The sequence below is a fragment of the Odocoileus virginianus genome, chromosome 8 (genome assembly GCF_023699985.2).
Source record: "Odocoileus virginianus isolate 20LAN1187 ecotype Illinois chromosome 8, Ovbor_1.2, whole genome shotgun sequence".
NCBI classification, from domain to species: Eukaryota; Metazoa; Chordata; class Mammalia; order Artiodactyla; family Cervidae; genus Odocoileus; species Odocoileus virginianus.
This window is the reverse complement of record NC_069681.1, coordinates 2,504,176-2,521,173: the sequence shown is the minus strand read 5'-3', so window position 1 is coordinate 2,521,173 and position 16,998 is coordinate 2,504,176. Positions and strand designations below refer to the sequence as shown.

Genomic DNA, 16,998 nt, shown 5'->3' with positions numbered 1-16,998 from the left:
TAAGACTCGGAGCTTCCGCTGCAGGGGGCGTGGGTCTGATCCCTGGTTGGGGAACTAAGATCCCGCATGCCATGTTGTACGGCCAAAAACAAGGGCACATGAAGGCACAGAGACACAGCGCGGGGCTACGTGCAGAACAGAGTCTGGGATGAGCGTGATGTGGCTGCAAGCCGAGGAACCTGGAGGACAGCCACCTCCACAAGAGAGACGGGGGGACGGGGCCTCCCTCAGAGCCTGCAGGAGGGACCCGCCCTGCCCACAGCGTGAGTGTGGACACCCACCTCCAGGATCCCCACAGAGCACTCCCAGGCCCTCGGTCTGGGGCCCGAAGCCCCTGGGCCCCAGCTCTACCCCCAACAGCATTCTCTTTCCTGTCTTCACATCTTGCTGTTCCAGGCTGACCATGTCTGGACTTCACAGAATTTGACACTGGTTTTTGCTGCTTTTTCTCCTTGTGGCTTTGCGGTAACACCCAAGGGGAAAAGGAGGCAAAAACACCTTTATTATTTTATTTTAAAACCAAAGTCTCTATAGACTTTTAATTTTTTTGTCTTTTTCTCTTTGAAACTAGTTCATACCAATTAATACATCTTAAGTGCAGCACAGGAACTATCATATGTAAAAGAATTAATTTCAATCTAATTAGTAGACTCATTCTGCACACTACTGCCACTTTGCACAAGAATTTATAATAACTTTCTACTGACAAATGCATCATGCAGGTAGGCAGAAAAGGAGAAAAAATGCAGAGGAGCTAACAAATACTGAACTTACGGAATACCTACTCAATTATAGGTACTCTGGCTTCCCAGGTGGCTATAGTGGCAAAGAAAGAACTTGCCTGCCAACGCAGGAGATGAAAAAGATGAGGTTTCTATCCCGGTCAGGAAGATCCCCTGGAGAAGGGCATGGTAACCCACTCCAGCATTCTTGCCTGGAGAATCCCATGGATGGAGGAGGCTGGTGGGCTATGGTCCATGGGGTTGGAAAAAGTTGGACACGACTGAAGCAACTTAGCACACCACATAGGAACTTTAGTAGAGTCCTTTCACATGTTTTTACTTAATGTTCTAAACAGTCTAAGAAGCACATAGTATAATTTCTCTTTTTTATAGCTGAGGAAAACTAAATACAAAGGTTAAATAAGTTGCTAGGGTCATCCTTTCACTAAGTCAAGAAGTCACAGCAAGGCCTGACTGCCCCTGAAGCCGGTGCCTGATTCCATACTGTTTTCAAGGTCAGACTGTTTGGCCAGATCACTCAAGGCTTTTAGAAACAGGATTCAAAAATATGACTACTTCTACAAACAGTGAGTACAAACAGCTATTGCTTTAAGTAACTACTATGCCTGATAGGCATTTGGCAAAACCTTTATTTCTGATACTGACAACACTTGGAAAGTGGTTTCTATCTGTGACTACTCCAAACTGACCTTTATTTTTAATGAGGGCAAATAAAATAAAAGATAAAAACAAATCTAGTAGTCCCTTAGAAACTGTGAAGTTTAGCACCAAGTGCTGTTAGCAGAAAGAGACCTCAGACACACGATGCGGCGGGCACCTGCTGGAGGGAAACCAGCAGCACTGGGTCACTGCCTCCCCGAGAGGATGCCTCCTCACACGTAACACCACACCCAGACCACGCCGAGACACGCGCGGTACAGACATTCCAACAGGGCTTCCTCTACTTCACTAATTTACTGCTACTACACGGAACACCTTGCCCTCCCAGAACCGGATGACTCTGCCTGGCTGGCGCTCTAAAGCTCACTCAGCTGGCCCACGCCAAACTGATCCCTACGGTTACACTTGGAGATCAGGCAACTGGAGAACCAACCGCCCAGGTCACGGGACCTGGGGAGCACCTCAGCTAATTTTCTATCCCTCGGGTTTTACAGACAGTTATTAATACACAAGCGATAGTCTCTCTTTTCAGCTGGCCCACTGATACAGACATCTTCCTGCATCTCCCTGAGCAGTAACGTTTCACAATCCGTCCAGGAGATGCGCCACTCTCTGCTGCCCTTGCCCTGTGTGCCCACACAGAACCTGCCGCTTGCAGGAGAAGCCCTTGCACTCCAGTTCTCAGAGAAGAGGATGCCATCAGGTGAGACCCCAAGCTCCTGACCCAATATTTGTGTCTACTTCTCTCCACACACCCTTCCTTTTCACCATCCAGGTGCTCAAACCTGTGCTCTCGCATCCCACCCCCAGGAACCTCACCCTCACTACCGCCCCAGCAAACACGCATCTCTCCCCTCTAGAGTGCCTTTCCTTCAGAACGGACGCTAAAGCCAATGCCACACAAAAGACAGAGTCACAACCCTCTCATTGGACTACAACCCATTTTAGTTCCAGCTACTTCTCTTCTGTTTCATTCTCTCATGCCCGAGCTTTTAGAAAGGACAGCCTCCACGACGCCTGCACTCAGCACTGTCTGGCTCCGTTCCTACTGATCCATCACAAACACTCTGCCACAGGTGAATGGTGCTGTCTGTGCCTGGTGGGCCTCCATCCTTGACGGACCTGGCCCTTCTCAAGCCTGGCTTTGCGGACCACTCCGTGTCTTGGCCTCTCAGAGACTGTTGCTTCCCAGCTGCAGAGTCTAGTTGAGTCTTGCACATCTTCCTGCCCAGGAGATCCAGCAAGACTAATGACCACCCTGGGTACAAGGATATTGTCAGCTCCCTGCATCCTGAGCCAACCTCCACAGTGGCGCTGGTTCACTGGACCTTAACTGCTCATCCTAAACAGTTTATTTGTCACTAAAACTACAGACTTATAAACCATTTGGTATGTTCCCCACATTTGTGACTATGTCAGTTAAAGATTAGTTTTCAAAGGACAAAAAAATTACAGTAAACATCATGAGACTCTTACTGATGCAGTCACAAATGTGGAAAATGCATCATGCATACATGTATAAAAATGTAACGTGTAGAAACAGAAAATCTGTAACAAACCAGTAATCAAACAAGAAAAAAATTATTTTTTATTCTTTGGGGAATTTGATAAAATCAACAGATCATTTCAGCAGGGGCAAAAAAAAAAAAAAAAAAAAGCCCCAGCACAAAATCTAGAACAAAATTAAAGTTCAAGGAGTTTCTAAAGTCCATCCACTGACTCCTTATAAATCCAGATTCTGAATCGAGGCTTTAAGAAAAGGATAGATTTAGAATGGACCAAAAACATTTAACAGTAACAATTACAGCCCACTGAGTAACACAAACAGAGACATATTAATCATAACAACTATTTCAGGGAAGTCAAGGACATCCCTTTCTTCACACAATGGTTCTCTATCTCCTTTGCACTCAGTTTAGTCTCAGCCTTCAGCGTACAACTGCGAATGCTCACTAAAGGAAAGGCATTTGTTATTTCTTGCATAAATGTCCTTTTAAAACAACTTGACAATTTTCTAACCTGTTCATGCTTAAGAGTCTGTCTGATAAGGACTCGCCAAAAGGCTGTCCTGCCCTGACTGCACAGGAGAAAGGCCTTTCTGTCCGCCCACAGGACACTGGGACCTGGGCGGGAGCCTGCTGAGTCTGCTCTTCCTAGTGCGGGACTGTGCAGCAAGGAGGAGAGACGGATGCCCGAACAAAATACAAAGTCACCCAAACTGTTACACATTCCTGGCCTAGAAAAGTCTCCTTAAAAAATGTTTAAGTCTTTTGACAGTTACAGGTAGCATTTAATTCCGCTTGAAAGCCCAAATGTAAGGGTGTAAAAAACAATTAGTATTTTAGTAGTTCCCATCCTGAGACAGGCACAAATTCATCAGAAAGAGAACAAAAAATCATCTCAAGAAAATAAGCCATATTATTCATTACGCTTTTCTAGTTTAAAATAGGATATTATTATTATTATTTTTAATGAAAATGGTAGCCCATATACTACTTTGATAGATAAGGTTTTCTAGACAAAGACTGGTTTGGGATTGTCCTCCCTGTTTTCAGAAAAGCCTGAAGGCAGCTCGTGCTCAGTAGACACCACTGAAAATCTTACACATTTCATAATTCTGCCTCAAGACAAATTCTTGCTGCTCATGGAAAAGGTAGGTCAAGAAATAAAGGGACTGAAGGCCGAGTGCAGCAGGGAGGGGGATGGTTGTGTGTGAAGTTTTAATACATCAACAACAAACCTGTCCTGTGAGCTTCCTTTAGTTATTTTGTGAGAAATATGCTAATTCAAAGATATCTAACTAGCTTCACATTTAATTCTGACTCCAGTCTTGGAGAGGCAGAGCAGCTGTGCCTGGAGGCAATACAATCTTATTTCTATAAAAATCCCTCAAAGCTCCATACATAAGTGGGAGAGTAAAAATAGATAATCAAATCCAAATTAAGGCTATTAAGAATTGATTTAGTGTAAAGATAATATAGCAAGATTTTGTTTAGGTTATGGATGTTCACTAAAAATGTGTAATACTTGTTTGCCTAAAATTTTGATTATGTTTTATCTTATTTTGTCACAGTTAAATAGTTTTATCATTAGGGATTTTAATTGCATATAGTTTATAGAATTCTTTCTGATTACTCTATATCCATTTAACCAAAAAAAAAAAAAAAAATCCACAGTACCACTTAATGAAAAGAGAACCATCTAATGAGATGCAATCAAACTGCTAGCAGATGCTCCATAAGATGTGGTTGAACAATTCCTGTTTGTAAAACCTTTGTCACAAACGTTTTAGAGTCTACAGGGGAAAAGAAGTCCCTGAAGAGAGCAGAAATTACTGTACCCTGAAAAACACTGGTCTTTCAGTTGTAATACTCAGTTTTATAAAGATAAAAGGAAAGAAACTAAAGAAAAAAAATGGGGTAAACCACGTTCTTGAAAGTCTTCTTTCAACTTATAATGAAGGTTCCTCTATCATGCAATCTTCCTTTTCATCCGTCATCTGCTTCCGTCACTACCTGTGTCCACTCTAAGGCTCAGTCCTTGTACTCTCTAGGCTAGAGGATTTCCTGAAGATAACTCATGTGCTTATGCAGTTGTGAGCACGTCTCTGTGAGGATCTCAACACAGAGCTCTGACCTGGCTTCTCTCCTCACAGCCTGACAAGCTCTCGGACTCTCCCCATTCCTGAAGCCAACCTATGGAAATTTCAAAGTGGCTACTGGGTCCTTTCCATTCTTCCTTCTAACGTGTGTCACTGCAATTCCATACAAAGTGCTCAGACTTGTCACTTTTCCGCTCAAAAGCCTCAAGAGTCCAAGTTCTTGGCCTGGCATCAGACTCTCAATATACTTCTTCCCTATCTGGGCCTTTATTTTTAACCAGGTCAGTTTATTCACTAATACCCGAATATGATATGATTTTATTAAAATGTACTAATAAATATTTTTATTATCTTGGGTTACTATTTTCTATTAACTATAGAAAATCTTTAGATTTCAAATGTTGAGTAAAGAAATGAGACAATGCCCTGTACTTGTTAGCAGATGCTTTCATTTATTTACTGTTGTTAAACTTTGCTTGATTAAGCAAGGGAAAGGAATCAAATTAATAAGTTACTCCGCACTGCTAAGGAGTGAATAATTTCATCAAGATTGAACCTCACCCTTCACATCTGATGCAATAATCTTCAAACCTGTGATGATCAAATATCTCCTTTTGATGACAGATAATATTCTAGGGAGAAGATGAGAAGGAGTTACCTGGCCACAGCTTTAGCAAATGACATATTAAGCCCTACGTATTTGGGTAACGACAGCACATATGATTTTGCTCAATGTACATTAATTGTTCTATTCAAGTTTAAGCATAGACATGTCTATATTCATTCAACACATTCTTACTAAAAACACCCATTTTTTGTTGGTTTGTTGGTTGTCAGGCACCACCCCAGCGAAGAACTGGGGCTGCAGCAGTTAACAAGGCAGAGACCCTCCTTGTCTGCACCTATGGGACTGAGGACTGATGAGGCAGATTGATGAGAATACTTTCAGGGAAATGCAGGCTGCAAAATGGGAAAACTAGGGTGCTCGTAAGAGCATACAGGTCCTAATAAGGGCAAATGGTTTGCTTTTTTTCCAGTTTACTTGTAACTGGAGGATGACTGCTTCACAGTGTTGCATTGGTTGCTACCATATAACAGTGTGAATCGGCCTTCAGTATACACATGTCCACTGCCTCCTCAAGTTCCTTCCATCCGCACCCCGTTCCACCCTTCGAGCTCGAGCTTGCTGTGCTATGCAGTGACTTCCAATTCGTTATTTTACATATGGTAATCGAGTATTAATCAGCCATAAAAGGGAATGAAACTGAGTCAGTTCCAGTGAGGCGGGTGAACCTGTGTGTGCTCAGCTGCGTCTGACTCTTTGTGACCCCATGGACTGGGGACTGCAGACTCCTCTGTCCGTGGGTTGAACCTGGTGCCTGTTCTACAGTGAAATCAGTCAGAAAGAGAGAAACAAATACTGTCTGTTAGCACAGTATCTGGAATCCAGAAGAACGGGACTGGTGAGCTTACTTGCAGGGCAGGAACAGAGACTCAGCCTGGAGCACAGGCTGGTGGACACAGCGAGGGAAGGAGAGGGGGCCGAAGGGCGGGAGGAGCCCCGCAGGCCCACAGCCCTACAGGGTTCAGACTGGGAGCGTGTGCACATGCTGCTTCTGCTTTTTGCCTCACTCTTGCCATCAGGGTTTTGCCTCATTTCTATTTATCCTTCAAAACTCAGCTTTGATTCCAGGTCCCTCTAGAGGCCAAATCTGAACTGTCTCATAAAGTCTGGATTGGTCTTTATGGTATTCCAAAAGCTCTGTGCATGACTGCTATCTTGGCACTAACCAGACACATGAGAACTGTTACTCAGCTGTCTCCTAACTGGACGGTGAATTCTGCATCTAAAGTGTCCAGCAGTGCTTAATACATTTTGCTAAACAACTGAGTAAGTGAAGGCTTAACAAAGAAAAATACCACACACGATTTCTTACTAGGTCTTAACAGACAAAGCAAAAGATAAAACAGCTAAAGGTTTTAACGAAAGTATTTTGAGTAGAGGTTTAGCACTGCACAAGGGCTGGATTATTCCGTGTGTACAGTTTCTCTGTTTGTAAGGTTTATAGGAGTTAGAGTGCTTGAGGTCATCTTTTGCCAAAATATATCCTGTGATACTTTAGCTCCAAGGTCTCAGAGGATACATTATCAGGATTTTCTCATTCTGAAATAAAGATGAATCCCCCTCTTTCTAGTCTACACACACACATACACACAAAGTCTATATTTATAATCTAAAACTTTCATGATTTTTTTAACAGTATAAGTTTGTTAAATTAATATAGATATTTTAATACAGGGTTTATTAAAAGATAAACAATGGTCCTAATTCCAGAAGGTGGTTTATTCTTGCGATCCAAGCCTCAGATAAAAGAGTGCTATGCTAGTGGTTCTACCTGGGAACGAGGGAGGGGACAGACCAGAGGCTAGAAAATGTCTGAGTGCATGTGAGAGTGTATCTCAGTGGCATCAATTTATGTCACAAGAGAAAGAACATGGACGCACATGGCTCAGGATGACGAGAAGAGGGAAAAAAAGTGATTCAAGTTGCTGTGTTCAGACACGACATAGCACAGAGATGAAGAAGCTGGACTCAGAAGTCAGGCAGACCTATGTCTGAAACTTGGCCACAGAACCAGAGGCAAACTATGAGACCTGTTCAATCTTTGGTTATGTTTTACTATAAAACAGAGATAAAAACAATGACTATCTGATAGGATTATTAAGAAGATTAAAGAGGATACATATAAAGAATTTCAACATACTTCTAACTCAAATAACTCAACAAGCAAAGTAATGTAGTAAATATTAGCCTATTAATATTATTATTAAGATGCAAACAAATTTAAAATACTGTAGAAAATCTCATAGATCTTTTAAAAATAATAAGATATCAACTACTATATATTTTTAGGAAATACAAATATCAGTTGTTAGTTTTAGTACATGAAGTGAAGTTGCTTCAGTTGTGTCCGACTCTTTGTGACCCCTGTGGACTATAGCCTACCAGGCTCCTCTGTCCATGGGATTTTCGAGGCAAGAATCCTGGAGTGGGTTGCCATTTCCTTCTCCAAGTACATGAAAGTAAATCAAAAAACAAAAGGGGTTTATGTTACATTTCAATCACATAGTTCAGTTGTAAGGTTAATATCTTTAGTGAAAACAAAGTAATTTTTCAAAATAGATTTAAAAATGAATTCTAAAATGTTATCTTTTCAAAAAATACTCATGATCCTTATTGCAATGTTCTTAACCAAATTCTACATTTGTCAAGGTCTAGTGTAATAAATTTTCCATTACACATGTATCTTTAAAAATCAGTCTGGTCATTTGAATTTTTTTTCTACTTGGTGAGAAACATAAAGGGAAAACATAAATATCAATGAAAATAAGTTTTTAACATGCCTTAAACGATTATATTTATCTTAGAACAGAGAATTTGATCTTTAAGATATATCTCCTTGACTTGCTATATAATTTACTTGCTTAATTATCACAAAAACCTTAGACTTAAGATAGTAAGTATATCAGCCTTGATACAAAGAGAAGTGCAATGCTTACCTGCTTTTTTCATCTGGACCAAAAATATCAGAATTCATAATTATAGACAAACCTTTGTAGCCTGGACACATTACTAAGTATAAATTATAGTCACAAAAGGACTGTTCTTCTGAAGGTCAGTATATGAATTTATCTTAAAAAGTGTTCCCCTTCATAGCAGCCAGAATACTTAATCACAGCATGGGTATCTATATGCCATTATAATCATATTATATCATGACTGGGTCTTCTCTACAATGACTTACAATGCAGGCTGAGTTATTTCACATATTGCATTAATAATAATAATTTAAAAATCTAAGTACACATATGCAATCAAATAAGAAACATGATGGGAATCAACACTAATGTTACAGTTGTGTCACTAAGTAGCTCTGTACTCTTAGAAAGTTCTCGGCCTCTCTGAGTTTCTCTATCCTCTACACACTTTTTGCCAATATTTAGTAAATAATTACCCAAAGCTAGGAATTAATTATCCACAATGAATTTTTCTGACTTAGTACAATTTTTTCTTCCTATTTCTAGAATAGCTAAAAGCAAAACAATAAAAACAAACTGTTGAAAAAAGTCAAAAGATCTATTTAAAATTTTGGTGTACATTTTTTTACCTTTTCTTTCATTTATTAAGCAACTATTATGTATACTTCATCTTGATCAGTAAGCATCTACACAGCTAGTAAAAGATCATTACATTCATGCTCCTTTCTTATTTACCTCATATTCTTTTTAGGTTACTCTAGAAATCCGACATAAGTTTCTCTATTCAGTCACACATTAATACTTCTAGAACGTTAACTCATCTGTACTCAAAACAACCCAAATAAAGTCTGTCAAGTATCTTTTCATTTATAAATCTAGTAAACTTTGCTAACACCTCACTGAATAAATGTCAGTCACGATGGATGAATTTGATTTTGACTAGGAAAGGGAAGCAGAAACCATAATACATAACAGTGAGAGAAAGGAAGCCAAAGTAAATAAAATCCAACCCACACAAAACGGCGTCTTGAAGACAGAAAGAGGGCTCCATGAGCCGGGGGTTCAGGAGCCAGCTGGGGATGTACGGAAGGAGCCAGTCTCAGATACACACTGGAGACTAAGGTAACTCACCTTTCTTAGTGATTCTAGTACATCCTTCCACAATAATACCACATGAAGCTCATCTGTGTTAAAGATTTGGCCACAGAGTTGGTCACAGTGTTTCACACTGTACTGGCAAATATGGTAGAGTAAAAGAGGTGACAATTCAGTATTTCAAACTGCATCTTAATGTAAAGTAAATACACTGCTCAAAACAGGATTAGGAGAAAACAAAGTTTTTGAAAGGAGACATTGGACAACACTGATTATATATGTGTGAGGTAATTTCAAATAATAATAATAAAAGCAAAATTTGCCCTTGAGACCTGAAAGAAGACTCTGTGACACTACCTCCAGGCACTAATGGAGGGATGGAAAATCTGAGTTTACAATCTCATCGCAAATATGTACATCCACACAGTTTTACTATTTTAGTCACACTGAAACTCAAGACCATTACAGCAGCCTACTACAATCACAGATCAACAGGATAAAAGTAGATAAGAAGAATGTGCAATTTATGAATACGGTTTATTACCATGGTTACAAACTTTCAGAATAGGCCTCTGAGATGCTGGACTGAGACTCTGCCGAATATCTGTTAAAAATACATATACATAAAAGAAACTTAATATAGAGCTCTGTTCATCTCAGAAAGTATAACAATATTAGACATTTTTCCAAGGTTAAGTATTTCCGGAAGCGAAGCAATGCTTCAATACCCTGATATACTTGAAGCAGTAATGTTATGACTTTTACTTCTCATTTAACTATGCTACTGTGAACTCCACTGGGATAAGGTACATATGGTCCCTTAGACGAGGCCCGTCTCACTAATCAGGCTTTCCCAGGCTCAGCGCGTTGATTTGTTAACATGCCAGTGACACTGGCCAAGTGGAACGCTTCTTTCCGACACTTGTCATTGAAAACTCCTGAAGAGTTGCTGCCCACAGCACTACGTTCGTGACACATGACTTTAAAAGAATTATAAAGAAGGGGAGTGCTGTTCTTCGTTACAGTTCCCTAGAAAGTAGCATGAAAGAAGCATAATGTTCACCTTTTGGCTTCGGTGTCCTTTTCCTTCGGTCGCGGAAGGCAGCCCCCGACTGCAAGGCCTCCAGCAGACTATCCATCACTCCTGTCTCATCACCCTCTGTGAAAAGAGAAGCCGGGAATTCCATCATCCCTCCGGGTTACCATAGCAATGTCAAAGCACGTGCAGGAACTGGTGATGGTATGGTAGGGGGAAGAAAGTCAGATGCCAGGTCTAAGCCAGCAATTTCAAAATATGAAAGGACTTTAACTCCCCCAGAAATCAAATATCTTTTAATGAAATCTGTCTCATTAGTGCCTCTGCCACTGTCCACTAAAGAGAACCAAATTCCACTGATTCACTTTAGAGCACTGTTTTTATAGTCTGGTGGCACAATAACTTTAAATGGAATGTGGGTCTAGTCATATCTGTGTCTCGGGTTATCATAAATCACATTTCCCTTGTAGAAATGGGTTATTTTCAAGGCATCAGCTCCTATTCTAAAATCGACCAGGTGTGGGAGAATGTTTCTGTTGTTATAGAGATTCTGCTGTCTAAATTTATTGTACAAAATTATATTTCCAGGCCAACTTCTGTGAACATGCTCCCAACAGCTGATGCTTCATATCAGAGGATAATTGTCCCCAGACTTTCAGTGACACAGAACAATCACTACAAACTTTTACAGAAAGTATGAAAAGTTTGTCTTTTTAATGAAAAATAAACCAAAAGAGGCTCTGAAAAATCTGAAGGATAGAAACACATTATGATTAGTTTAAACTAATATTCTACATATAATTGATGAGATTCTGGATACAGAGCCAACTCTCTGTATTTAGTTATTTTGTAATAATCTATAATTACATACGTCCATGCTAAATGCTTTTTAAAGGAAGCTGTTAAAAAAGGGGGGGGGGAGGGTTCAAAGAAATTACTGGTTCAAACTAAATCCATGGAAATGTCAAAGATTTTTTTTTTTCTGCTCCCTGAGAGAGTAGTTATTTTCAGGCAGTCTATATGAAGTTGTATGACTGGTACACAGTCATGTCTAAAATACTACATAACTATTTTCCTCTGGATTTTTTATTTCTTTTTTGAAATGCAATCCTTTTCTAGTGAACATATGACAAACGAACTCAGTAGAGTACAAATAACATACTCATTTACAGTTTATAAACAGATATATAAATATAAATACGTATCGGCCATTTGCAATCTGGTTCTGTTTCATTTTTAGAAAAGTACTAAACTTCATAGGTATAATGTGAAAAAAGGTGGGTGAACAATAGAGTATTTGGAGGTTGTTAACTTACATGTAAATTTAGTTCTAAAGTGGTTTGATGGCTATTTTAATTAAAATATATTAAATATTTCAGATATTCTAATTAGTACCTAGCAATCTTGGAAATTTACACTCAAACTCTACTACATTTTTCCTAGAAAGAACTGCAGGTAAAGCTAAATATGTAATATATCTCATTAGTGTGATATTAGTTGTGAATATATCTCATTAGTAAAAGGAAACTTTGAACTTTCTATGGTAAGTTTGCTGTTGACAGTAGTATCGATGAAGTGATTGTGAAACTATTACATGAGTATTATAAGCCTGAGCAGATGGGTAGACATGTTGATGCAGAACATGGATGCTTGCTGGGAAACACAAATACAGAGCAGGAGAAGGCAAGGAAGAACCGTGAAGTGTTGGATTAGACAGAAAGGTACCTGATAAGCTCAAGCTTTTAGAAAAGTGCTTCTCTAGCTTCGCAGTCCCAAAGAGCCAAGAAGTAATGACACTGCAGGAGCAGTGAGCACACCCGGCCCTCAAATCTTGGCTTCTAAATATTATTTCTCACTGATAGGAACTGCAATACTTACAAAAATGGCTGTTTCTAGGGCTGAGATCAAGGAAGAATGAAATGAGTCAGGAAAACACAGTTGTGCCAGAAAATAAGAAAGGGCTCAAAGACAGATGGGGGGAGGGGCCAGACTGAAGAATGAAAGCAAATGTGAAAGTGTGAGTCACTCTGTCACGTCCAGCTCTTTACAACTCCATGGTCTGTCCATGGGATTCTCCAGGCAAGAATACTGGAGTGGGCTGCCATGCCCTTCTCTAGTAGATTTTCCCAATCCAGGGATCAAACTCAGGTCTTCTGCACTGCAGGCAAATTCTTTACCATCTGAGCTAACAGGGAAGCCTTAGCTAGCAGGGAAGGAAGAATAGCCTTAGCCAAATATAGGACAGTCTGAACACTGAATAGGTAATGATGAGAATGCATTATTATACACTGGAAAAAAGAATCATGAATCCATACTGACACTAAACATTTTAAATTTTATTTAAAAAGGGGAAGAAAAAGCTCTATTGAAAAAAGAAAATTCACCATATTACAACTCACACAATAAGAATTAATTAGGCAGAAATCATCAATGGTTACAAAAACTATTGTATGTGAGGTTATGGAGGAACATGGCATGGAGAAAACTCACAGATAACACCTTAACCAAATAATCAAATTTGACATCACCAGTGGGGTACATGGACAACAACTGTCTTCTGAGGTCATCAACTGAAATGGACACAATATAACCTGTGCAGAAATATAAATCTAAATGTAAGGAAACAATATTTTGTGAAACAACTAGTCTAGGTTCTTAAAAGTCATCAATGTCATGAAAGACAAAGAAAGAAAAAAAAGAGAAGAAAAGGTTAGGGAAACAGCATTTTATGTTAGAGGAGATTAAAAAGACATGACAACTAAACGCAACACAGAATCTCTGATTAGCTCTTGCAATGCAAAAAAGTCACAGATGACATTATTGTGAAAGCCCAATTTTAAAATGTGTTGGGTATTAAATAATTATATTATACCAATGTTAGTCACTTGAGGCTTCCCTTGTAGCTCAGTCGGTAAAGAATATGCCTGCAATGTAGGATACCTGGGTTTGCTTCCCGGGTGGGGAAGACCCCCTGGAGAAGGAAATGGCTACCCACTCCAGTATTCCTGCCTGGAGAATCTCATGGACAGAGGAGCCTGGCGGACTACAGTCCATGGGGTCACAAGAGTTGGATACGACTTAGCGACTAAACCACCACCACCACCACCACCACCAGTCACTTGAGTGTGAAAATTATATTATGGTCAGGTAGGATGATGCCACTGTTCTTGGGAGATAGATGCTGATGTGGTCAAGCTCACTAAACAACTACCCACAGTCTCACGTCCTCAATTTCATGCCTTCGATCATGCTCTTCTGTCTGCATAGAGCATCCTTCCTGCTTTCTTCACCAAGCTATCTTCTTCTCCTTCCAGACAGACAACTAAATATCCTTTCCTGACCTATATATGCTGAACTGGGTGCCTTTTTGTGTCCTAACGGCTTGAGGTACATATATCAATAAATCCTCTATAATATTGTTTATGTGATCATTTCTACCACGAGGCTATTGGTTCACTGAGGGCAAGGATTATGGCTTTCATTTAACATCTAGCAAAGAAAGTGTTTACCAATGTATGTTGACTCTATCAGCAAATGAAGCACGGGTGTGGTCAGCTGGAAGGAGTCCCCACACAGAAGAACAGAAGTCATGACAGAAGTCAACAACGCTGACTGGCTCCCTCCTCCCCCTGGTCTCACATGTCCGTTCAGCACCTGCCAATATCCCAGGAAGCGAGCTGCTGTTTCCTCTTCTGACTAAACTTAATGTCAGTGGTCCAGAACTGAACTGTTTTTCACCTGAAATACTGTATGTGTTGCCTGAAATGATACTGCTTCTAGTTTCTCCCTAATTCAATTCATTCCATACAGCACTGAAGCAGAATTATGATCCCCTAGTCACAAATTTTCAAAATCACTCACTTCCCACAACATAAAGTCCCAACTCGTTCACTTGGCCCTGACACTGACTCCAATTGCTCTTTAAATCATATCTCTGATTTCCAACATCACAACCTGTTCCTCCACTAAAGGCAACTACCTGTGATTCTCCACAAACATTCTCTCCCATCCATCAGGCTCTACCTGGAACTTCTGTCCCTGGACTTATTCCCCAGTGTTAACAGTTTTGCTTGGCTTCTATTACCCACTCCTATAATGGAAATTATACAGTATCAGAGTAAGAAGACCTGCATTCTAGTCTGAGCTGTCAACTGGCTACGTAATCATTCCTGAGATGCGTAATAGCAATAATACATACCCATGGTTCAGGAGATGATCAAATGAAATTATACAAATGAAAGCACTTGGTAAATTGCTAAGTGATACAAAAATGTATGGAAATAAATTCATAAACGAACTCCATGGTATACTATAGGCAGTTTATGTAATATTCAATTATGTTCTAAGTATTGTTTCAGATACATTATAAATTAAATAACTCTTTTATAGCATATTGAATTATGCCTTTGAATAACATCATTTCTATGGGAAGTTCGGTTCAGAAATACGACTCTTAAAATAATCCAATGGGTAAGATGTGGACACAAAATAAACATGTTTTTCCAAATGCTGAAAATGCATTTAAAATTTTTACTTGACACACGTTTACTGAGGGCTCTGATGTGCCAGAATATTACTAGGCATTCAAGATATCTAGGTCCCAAGAATTAACAAGAGGTGTTTTCAGCTCTCCAGAAGTGGAAAAGTGTGCTAGGTATGGAGGGTTATATCGGAGATGTAAGTTCTCCCAGTGAATTAAAACCTGGTGAACAAGCATGAGAGGGCCATAGCAGGGACTGGGGAGGGAACAACACATCTGGCAGAAGAAACGCAGATACTAAGGCAAGAGTTAAAGAAGTGAGGTATAATAAAGTATTTTGCTGCTGATCTTTTGTTGTTCAGTGGTGTCCAACTCTTTGCAACCCCACTCACTATAGCCTGCCAGGCTCCTCTGTCCATGGGATTTCTCAGGTGAGAAGACTGAGGTAGATTGCAATTTCCTTCTTAAGGGATCTTCCAGACTCAGGAAAAGTATTTAAATGACTCATGTTTACATTATTCTAATACAAACCAGAGAAATTAAAATTAGCCATTTTTATCATAGACTAGAATTCAATTTCTTTAACTACAAGTCAATTGATATTCAAAATATTTATAGCCTCTCTCCTGCTGTGAAAACTCTTTTAAATAAATAGACTAACTGCAATAGTCAAAGCTGTGCTTTGTCAGAACAACATATCACCTTGCTTAATTTCTAAATCATATTTTAAAAAGTCACTTGGTTTCAAGGGAAACAGAAGGGAGAGTTAAAGATGAGATGTTTCTAAAGAAGAGTCAAGAGGATGTGGGGATAGGCAGAGAGGGGCTCTGTTAAGGCGATCACAAGGGAGACAAGCAGGCTACAGGAGAGAAAGGGGGCCAAGAAACTAAAAGCAAATCTGCTGGGATGGGCCATTTACAAAAATATTCTTTCTTATTTCACAGACCTGTCAGAAAGTTGAAGAGAACAATGATAGGTATATACAAATACCAAGCAATTTTTGTCAATTACTAGTATAAACCTAGAGATAATATTGCTGTCCTACAGGAAGCAATCATGGAATACTAACCAGAGGGGTGAGGAATACTGACATCATTGCACTATTATGGATGTATGTCTGCAAGTTCAGTCGTGTCCGACTCTTTGCCATCCTGTGGACTGTAGCCCGCCAGGCTCCTCAGTCCATGGGATTCTCCAGGCAACAATACTGGGGTGGGTTGCCACTGCCTTCTCCAGGCGATCTTTCCAACCCCAGACATCCAACCCAGGCCTCCTGTGCCTCCTGCACTCACTGGCTCTTCTCTGACCATCAAGTATGGACAGCTACAAGGTGATGGCCACGGAGGCAAAGGAGGAAGGGTGCAATGAGGACGTGCAAGTGGGGAGAGGCACAGAGGAACTAAACTTTCTGCCACTTAGGAACTCAACGGCTAAAGTGAAGAGCTGACAAGTGATAGCCTAAGTATACTACTAGAAATAAAGAAGAGGTAAATATCAGGAAAAAAAGAGGGACCGAAGAATTAAAAGTGGTTGCCTCTGGGAAGTGGGAGTTGAGAGGGTGAGGGGGAGGATCACTTACTGTGCTGTAAGCATACTGTTATTTATTTAGAAATCTGTAGAAACCACATCGTGGATCCTTTCATGGCTCAGATGGTAAAGAGTCTGCCTGCAATGCAGGAGACCCAGGTTTGACCCCTGGGTCAGGAAGATCTCCTGGAAAAGGAAATAGCAACCCACTCCAGTATTCTTGCCTAAGAAATTCCCGGCTGAATGGATACAAAAGCAAGACCCCTATATATGCTGTCTACAAGAGACCCACCTCAAAGCAAGGGACACATACAGA

General features: G+C 40.1%; 1 protein-coding gene across 5 annotated transcripts in view; it reads right to left on the bottom strand.

The window, feature by feature from the left end:
* Window positions 1-16,998, bottom strand: part of DIAPH3 (diaphanous related formin 3) — a 549,655-nt gene that overhangs the window by 131,286 nt on the left and 401,371 nt on the right. For 4 of the 5 annotated variants that reach the window (XM_070471157.1, XM_070471160.1, XM_070471158.1 and 1 more), the window contains 2 exons: window positions 10,703-10,798; window positions 10,184-10,243 (listed from right to left, as the gene is read on the bottom strand). In XM_070471157.1, coding sequence (XP_070327258.1) covers window positions 10,184-10,243; window positions 10,703-10,798 — 156 coding nt within the window. The remainder of the gene's footprint in view (window positions 1-10,183; window positions 10,244-10,702; window positions 10,799-16,998) is intronic. The other variant, XM_070471159.1, reaches the window with a different exon arrangement.